The 8,798-nt window shown below is 35.7% G+C and overlaps 1 protein-coding gene across 1 annotated transcript; it reads right to left on the bottom strand.

The window, feature by feature from the left end:
- Window positions 1-3,698: 3,698 nt before the first annotated feature.
- LOC130947431 (uncharacterized) lies at window positions 3,699-5,483 on the bottom strand. The gene is made up of 4 exons (XM_057876131.1): window positions 5,220-5,483; window positions 4,816-4,954; window positions 3,982-4,067; window positions 3,699-3,854 (listed from the first exon to the last, which is right to left on the bottom strand). The coding sequence occupies exons 1-4, from the start codon at window positions 5,481-5,483 to the stop codon at window positions 3,699-3,701; spliced, it is 645 nt and encodes a 214-aa protein (XP_057732114.1).
- Window positions 5,484-8,798: the final 3,315 nt, after the last annotated feature.

Raw genomic sequence — 8,798 nt, forward strand, 5'->3', positions numbered from 1 at the left:
ACGTAAGTGGCCGATTTAAATGATGGAAACGCCGATTTAATGATTGAATTGCCGAACTATAACGTCGTCTTTCTGAGTAATGATCTGAATGGTGCCGAGTTATGAGCGATAATACCGATTTATGATGTTGAATTTGTAACGACCGGATCAAGACTTATATAGTGAATAGCCAAATATCGAAAGTCAATATAAAAATTTATCATCAATTATTGAAAGGAAAAAAATTAGAGTAAAGATATTATTAAAATGATAAAATGAGAGTTAAGAGTGATGTGAATTTTATTATCTTAATTTAAAAATAATTAGATCTTTATTTTGTTATTTTATCAAATTTTCATTTTAGAAGAACTTGATCCATCGTCAAAATTAAATCCGCAAAAATAGCTGGAGATTTGCTTCACTATGATCATTTTCACGTTTATTTCCATTTTCATCGTCTTGACCAAAAGAACTAAAGATGTAGCATAAAATGTACTATCACCAATTTGATGAATTACATGAATATCAATATATATTAAAAAAATCTAAAATTTGAAAATAAAGTATAATACTCATACAATAAGTTTTTAATATTATTGGGACCATCAAACCATTATTTTATCTAACCTTAGGAATTGATTTGTATATTTTAAATATTTAGAGACTAAAGTGTCTAGTCTAAAATTTTTCAAATACTAATTTAAGATATTACTTTTTTTTAAGAGCTTATGAGAGCTGCAACTTATTTATAAGATTTAATTAATAAAATTTTATAGTTATTATTTGTCACCACAAATTCACACTCAAATTAATTTTAAAACTGAATCCATCATCATTTTCTTTTTTCTTTTTTTTCTTTTAGGAAATTATTATCATTGGCATACTTAATTTTTTATGTTGAATTTGGAGTCCCGCTTATTTTTTTCAATAGTTGGTAAATATTCTCGACCTCTAAAAACGATACGTAGCATTCTTACTATCTCTGAAACAAAACCACCAAAAATTACTAGAATCACGTTATGATTTATTTTGTGCTGGATTGAGATACCTTCTTTCTTCTTCTTGCTCTTATATTAATACCAATCTCCTCTTGTTTCCTTCTAGAGATGGCAAAACATCCTGAAATGCGAGAATTCTTGCGAAAAATGCCTCGATGGGGATCCGACTGTGGAAAATTTTTCCAAAGGAGATGAAGATGGGAGATAAAGTTCTCCCGAGGCAAGCGCGGGACCCAAGCGAGGATCCCCGCTCCGTCCCCGCTATTTTCCGAAATTTATAAATTTACTGACTTATCTTTAATAGTTTATTTCTCATATATATTTTTTAGTCATTTCTCATATAAACCCAAAACTCCTAATTTTCATTTACATAACATTTCTTCAATTCAAAAATCCCTAACGATGTTCATACTCTATCCAACCTCGCTGCAGCACCCCCTCGCCACTCTCCCTTCTCATCGTCACACCTCACTGTGCCATCACCCTCACTGCGTCGTGCTTTCTATTTGCGTCGTTCATTTTCGTAACTCTGCCGTCGTGTTCATTCTTCTCTCTGTTGCCGTGTCTCCCACCTCGTCCACTGCTTTGTCCTTTGACTCGTCGTTGCATCCCCCTATTGCGTCATTTCGAAAGAAGTCACCATCCTGTCATTTAGATTTTTTGTATAAAATCTTGCTGTTTTTGTATATGATGAATACTTGCAGCTCTAATCATATGAAAATTAATAATTAGTTAGAACTATCAGATAAATGAGAAACGGGGTCCCCGCGGGAAATGGGGCACGGGGATAGGAAGCAATATTCCCTCATGGCGGGGAATGGGGACGGGGATGGAGAGCAGGGAGGCGTCCCCCGCCCCCGCCCTGCCCCGTTGACATCCCTATTTCCTTCTTGCATTTCTTTCTAAAAAAGATACTCCACTATTGCTTCTTCTTTACAATAATACAAATTTAGCTAAAATCCAGTTCTCTATGTTTTGAGAGATTCATTTCTTTCGTTACCTTCTATACTGTCATATATAAAGTCCATGTCGCCCTCAGAATCTCTATCAATGTCCATAACTTTTTCTCTTAAGCTTTTTTTTTCTTTGCCCTTCTTTCTTTCATCTCTTAAAGCTATCAACAACAGTTACATTCTTACCTTCTCCGAATGTTCTGTCTCCTTGTTTCAATCCAATTGGTTTTCTCTTTCTCACTTCCACTCAGGTCTTCATTCTCCATTCCTCAAACAACAAAGTATAAAATTCACCCAAAAGCAACCATAATAACCTTAGACAATTGAAAATAGATAAATGAATCAAAAAGCCACAGGAGCCCCTCTAAAAAGGGCATTGCAGAAGCAGAACCGGTGTGGTGGTGCTCCGGTCCTGGAGGTTGACGAGCTAGAGACAGCAATGCTAGGCAGTGGTGGCTGCCGAGCCAGAGGCGACGACAATATGGTCAGAGACTATCACCAATTTAGAGCCCCTCATGTGGTGAACCCCTATATAGGTAACCTTAATATCCCCATCTCTTGTTCATGAACCCCAGCGCCACCATTCATTTGATTCTTTTCCAAGCCTTGTTCCTCTCATGGGGTTGCCAGCTTGTCGTCTTTGTCTAGTCCCGCTAGACAACGGCCACTCCACTTTTCCAGCTTTCTTTCTGGACTATGGGAGGCTATTGTAGCGCGTTATTTTCCTCCTGCTACAATCCATATCTCATTTGTTATTTCATAGCATTTGTATTGGTTTGTATAGTTCTTTTGATTGTCACATGTCAAAATTGAATATCTCTAGTTGGAGTCTTGCAGTCGTAGCACAACTGTGCTTGTGACAACATTAGAGTTGAAAACCTCCTCAAAGTGATGGTTGGAGCTACATTGAGGTAATAGACCTCTTTTCACAATATTAGGTACATTTAATTTGTGTTTTCATTTTCTTTTTTTATTTTTAAAATTGTCAAGATAAAAGATAAAAACAAAAAGTAAAAACAATCCTATTTTCTCTTTTAACTTCACAAAATCCTGAAAACGGAAAATGAAAACAAAAGATAGAAACAAAAGCCAATCCACCCTAGAGATTGTTTCATATTAACTTGGTTTTTGATCTTTTGATGTGTCCAAGGGTATTGGCAAGAAGTGTAAGGAAACGATTAGATGCGTATGCTATAGCCATTGATCAAAAGAGGAGGTTTCAAAAACCAATAGCAGTATTTGCACATTGGCGCAGCTTTCTTAACTAAAAAGTAAAAGCACAACAGGAATCAGTACGAGAAACATGGCTATGTGCAAGAAATTGATTATCAAAACTAATGATGACAAAATAAAGATGCATTTCATGTAACTCTAATTACAATCCAGTATCAATAGATAGGAAAACTAGAAAAGAAAAAATCCTATGCGTAATCCTTAGTAGCTACATCCCATGAAATCCTCGATCGGTCTAAAAAGTGAAGATGATTTCTTAAGAGTTAAGAGGTGCTTGGATGATATGGTAATGGAGCAATGTGTTCACCAGATAGGACAGAATATCCTTCGTCGAATGCAAGGCAAATGCCACTTTCATAAACTATATTTTAAGCCTTGGCAGGACAAAAACCAAGAAGGCATGCCATGATTCATCGAGTAACAGCCACTTTCATGTTCTGTTTATAACAGTATAATCTCAATGGACTAAGCTATATAATTTTGTTGGCGAATTTTCATATCAATGTAAAGTTGGAAACAACCAACCTGATCAACACTACTGGTTTTTCTTGAGACTGGATGCGGAAAAGGCTGATTTCGGTGTTTGACTGGACCTTGTTTTACTGGCATCCAGATTGGAACTTCTAATAATGAAAAGGAAAGTCTCAACAAGCATGGCCACCACTAACCCAAGAATTCCTCCAGCAGCATTCTGTAACATAGACAAGAGAGGAAGAAAGAAAAAGGATAGTCAAGAGGGGATTCCACTTGGCTAACGACTAAAACTAAACTTACTGAGGATAAATGGATAATAATGAAAAACAGATTTTAGAGGGTACCATGGCAGGACTGTGATTAAACAATGCTCTAAATGCAGCATAACCAACAAGATAGCCGGTAAACATGGTAACAACCACATGTAATCCTGAAAAAATGTTCAATAATAAAAAATAAATGGTTAGTAATACAACATGTATAGATGAATATTTGCCAAATAACATGCTTAAAAGAAAAGGCAGAAAACTATAGTTTCGGTCATTTAAATTTTATTTCCTTATTTCATAGTATAACAAATAGAATATTCAAGGGACTAATTTTTAAATAATATCAGAACTCCCAATCACCAAAGAGAGTTGAATCGACAGGGAAAAGTTATTGTCATCTTATAATGGAAGAGGAACAAATATCGAAAGTAAACTAAACAGAACGTATTTGAACTTGTGAAATTGTCACTAAGCATTTGTCTAAAGTTTTATCCTTCCGAAAGTTTTCAGCAATTAGATTACAAATAATTATCTTGTACATAATCCAATGAAAAAAAAGGCAATCCAGTACCCCAAGCTCCTTTTCACCTCCAATTACAGCCAAAATAGGATTTTAAGGTAAATCATACTACCAAATCCAAGTATCCCACCAAAGACATTCATGCGAGTAAGTTAAAAAACCAAAGCTTCCACAACTTCAAAAGGCACAACTTAAACAGTTGAATTGATCCATGTTTCATTTTAGTAACATGGGAAGCAAATCATGAAAGCAAAAGTAATACTTTCTCATTTCACAAATAACAAAACTAACAAACAAAGAAGGATCTATAGCTACATAAAACACTAGACTAGACTATGATATTACAAACTATAGTCCAAGAGATAAGACTTAATTGGAAAGGTAATTACCGAATCCTAACTGGTCCTTGTAAGAAGAGAATGGTTCCTCAACTTCCTTCTTTGGTGCAATGTCCTTCACTAGCTCTTGATAAGCTTTCCTTTCAGCCAAGTCTTGCAACTTTTTCAGCCTTGACTTCAATTCTTCACTCTTCACAAACCGAAGGAACAACACAATAATCACTCATATGATGAAATTTCACCATGAATTGGAGACAAATACAGTAATGCACCACCTAATTTTCGAAATTCCAATTGTTCTTCCTATCTAAGTAACAATTTTTAGGGTTAAACAAGATCAAGTACAAATTTTGAAGCTGGAAGATTTGAGAAACAAACATTAGGACAGCCATAATAATCGAAATTTAAATTGAGAAATTAATTGAAAAATGGGAACTAGAGTTTTGACTTTTGACCTTCTGCCTGGGCTTCGGGCTAGAGAAGATGAATCGCGTGCCGGAGAAGAGTTGGGTCAATTCGGGTCGGGTGGATGGATCAGAGGCCATCCAGACAGAGCGGAGAGGCTCGTAGGAAAGCTCAGATTGGGAGAGAAGATCAGCGGATGTGTGTCGGAGGTGGTGGGAGAGATTAGGGTCTTGAGAGGCTCCAGAGAGGAAAACCCTAATTGATTCGGCGGTGGATATTACTAACCCGACCCGGTTTGAATCATTGGTAGCCATTGTTGCGTGGTTGATGCTGCTGCTGCTCCTACTGCAGGAGAGACGAATGAGTAGTCATGAAATAGAGGAAGGAACAAGGTAAGTCATACCGTGGTTAAACTACTTTAATTAAATATACAATTAAATTATTAAAATTCAATGATTTTTAAGTTAATAAAATTCAAAGTTTTTCAGTTTCATATAATCAAGGTTATGAAAATCGGACCGGTCATCAAACTACTCTAATTACTGGTTCATTGGTTCAACCGAAAAAACCGTTTATAATAAACACCTGATTCAATAAAAATTCAATGAATAAAGCAACTGGTTCTAAACACTCTTCTCCGGCATTTTTTTACTTCAAAAGAGGATCATAAACAACTAGTTCTATGAATAAACAAACTACAATGATATGCAATGCCAAAAATAGGCCAATGATGAAATAGTAAAGGGTTTCTCTTCAATTCTATGTTCAAGCTTGTAGTAGACCAGAATCACCAGAGTAATACCATTGAAATAATCCTCCTTAATTCTTATATACCTCAGAATTTCTTACAAAATGAAAATTGAACACAACACACGGCCTTAAAACCAAAACAAAACAACATTCAGAAATCAATCACCTCTTCCAAACACAGCCTTAAAACAAAACAAAACAATATTCAGAGTATGAGCATTGATCACAAAACTGATTTCTGAAACAACAAAATCAGCAGAACAAGGTTCAGAATTTGAGCATTGATCACAAAAAATTGATCTCTGAAACAAAACAAAAACAGCAGAACAACATTCAGAGTTTGAACATTGATCACAAAAAATTGATTTCTGAAAGAAAATAAACACAGAAAAACCAGCAGAACAGCATTCAGAGTTTGAGCACTGATCACAAAAAATTGATTTTTGAAACACAACAAACACTCATCAAAACAATGAAAACTGAATTTTTTTTTCAGAAGAAGAAAACAATGAAAACATGAAGCGTATAATAAATCAATGATCACCAATATCCAGCAATAATCTCAAAGACAACAATAAATACACAACAATAATTTAGCAAATAAACAAGAACAAGACATAAATAGAAAATCCAACAAATTAAATCGCAGCAACCTAACAATTTAGCAAATTAAAACAACAGCATCCCAACAATTTAGCAAATTATCAATTTAACAAGTTCAAGAACAGAAAATCACAACAAAAACAAAAACAAAAAAAATTAAAAATAACAGAAGAACAACAACACAAGAACAATTAGCAAATTAACAAGTTCACAATAACAGTTAAAATTTACCAGAAGAAACTAATGCAAGCGGAATCATCATGCTAATATGTTTTCTGCAAAGATTCTATTTGTGCAGCTAAAATTTCCTAATTACTGAGATCCAATTATTCTAATTTCACATGCAATCAACTTACTAAGTTTCTAAAAGCTAGAAATTATAAAACCAACCAGAAATATGGTTAAAGCATTTCATCAAACATGTTGAGTGCGGCAAACAAACGGTGGCTGAAGCGCGGCTGAACAGACAAAGACGACAGACGCCGAGCTTAAAGAAGCAGCTACGATCGGTGACAGCGAACAGGGGTTGAAGACTTGGAGCACGAGGGAAGCTAGATAGACGGATGGGCGGCGAACTTTGAGTGCAAGGGAAGCTACGGAAGGGTTTTGGTTTGGTACTAATTTGCTTTGCTTCAGAGGGGAGTTGGGGGGGTGAGTTCACAAATGAGGGGGTGAAGGGGGGTGCTGACGGGTTGGGACGTGGGTTCTCTCTTTTTTTTTTTTGGTTAAAAAACATGAAACGAGGTCAACTAGCAAGGTTCTGAAAACCGAACCGGTCATCGAACCGCTCTGGATACTGGTTCACTGGTTCATAGGTTCAACCGGTTTGACCGTGGTTGAACCGTAAAAATCGTTTTATAATAAAATAATAATTAAAATATAAATAAGCACATGAAAATATAATTATAGTCTAATCTAAACTTTAAAATATCATTCAAATTAAAAGTACTACATAAACCAAATGTTATAATCTCATTCAAATACAAATTCAAAGTTCAAAAGTCAACAAACAACCAATCAAACATAACATAGTAGCATCAAAACGATCCAAGTTTGTCATCAATCATCAAAATCCTCCATAATTTGCTGCAAATTTGCCTCATTGAATTGTCACAAGTGCAAATAAATAAATGGAGATGCTCAACAACAATGAAACCTTCATTTCCACTACATTAATTATTCTTACAAAATTCAAAACTAGTGGTACAATTTCTTATAAAAGAAATGTCACAAGTGCAAATAAATAAATGGAGATGCTCAACAACAACTGGCACACAATTAAAAAAGAAGACTCAATGAATTGAAGAACTGAACATAATATAATGTAGCCATTCTTATCTTTAATTTGTCGATCCAACCACAATTTTAATTTTCTCTTAGTCCTCACTCTGTTCTACCCTGAGAAAATGAGAAGCATTATTTCAAAACTTGTTCTTATTATTTTTGTAACTGTAACACTTGATCATCATGTTGTGGAATGCCGCACTCTTAACACTCTGAACAAGTACAACATCTCAGGTTCAAAAAATTCTTTGTTCACAAAATCAGTTCATATTTCATCACAGTTTCATGACTTTCATCACAGTTCACAGAGTTCACAGTTTCATGACTTTCATCACAGTCTAGCAGTTCACAGTGTCACAAAATCAAAGATCACAAAACAATGTCACAAAATCAGAGTTTACAAGATCAGACTTCACAAAATCATGTCACAGAATCAGAGTTAACAAAATCAGATTTCACAAAATCACGTCACAAAATCAAAATTCAGTTCACAAAATGAGTTCAGAAAATCAAAGTTCACAGTTTCAGAATTCAGAGTTCATCATGTCACAAAATCAAAGAGCTACTCAATGAACAGAGTTCACAATATCAGATTTCATCACAGCATCAGAGACTCAGAGTTCATCACAGTATTCACACTTCACAGTATTCAGATTTCAGAGTTCATCACAGTTTTCAGAGTTCAACAAAGTATCACAGTATCACAGTATTCAGAGTTCATCACAGCTACTCAATGAACAATAATAAATCATAGCTAAATTAAAAAATAAAACTTACCTGGAAATGAGGCAGACGCTGACGGCGAAGTGGCTGAGGGCGTTGACCGTGCTGACGCTGCTGAGGGCGCCACGGAGGCTGAGGGCGCGAAGCTGCTGAGGTCGCGACGCTGCTGAAGGCGCGAAGGAGGTGACTGCGTTGAGGGCTTCGGGCGTTCTGTCTCTCACAGTGGTGGCCGGTGGGTCGTGGTGGGTCGTGGCCTGGTGGCCTCGTCG

Source organism: Arachis stenosperma, chromosome 9 (assembly GCF_014773155.1).
Source record: "Arachis stenosperma cultivar V10309 chromosome 9, arast.V10309.gnm1.PFL2, whole genome shotgun sequence".
NCBI lineage: Eukaryota > Viridiplantae > Streptophyta > Magnoliopsida > Fabales > Fabaceae > Arachis > Arachis stenosperma.

What these genes read in the sequence shown, in the direction of transcription:
- LOC130947431 (XM_057876131.1), bottom strand. Translation starts at nt 5,483, where the DNA reads ATGGCTACCAATGATTCAAACCGGGTCGGGTTAGTAATATCCACCGCC. An exon ending in GCCCGAAGCCCAGGCAGAAG is followed by an intron (nt 4,955 to 5,219) that starts GTCAAAAGTCAA and finishes CGGTTTGTGAAG; the next exon opens with AGTGAAGAATTGAAGTCAAG. An exon ending in TTAATCACAGTCCTGCCATG is followed by an intron (nt 3,855 to 3,981) that starts GTACCCTCTAAA and finishes TCTATGTTACAG; the next exon opens with AATGCTGCTGGAGGAATTCT.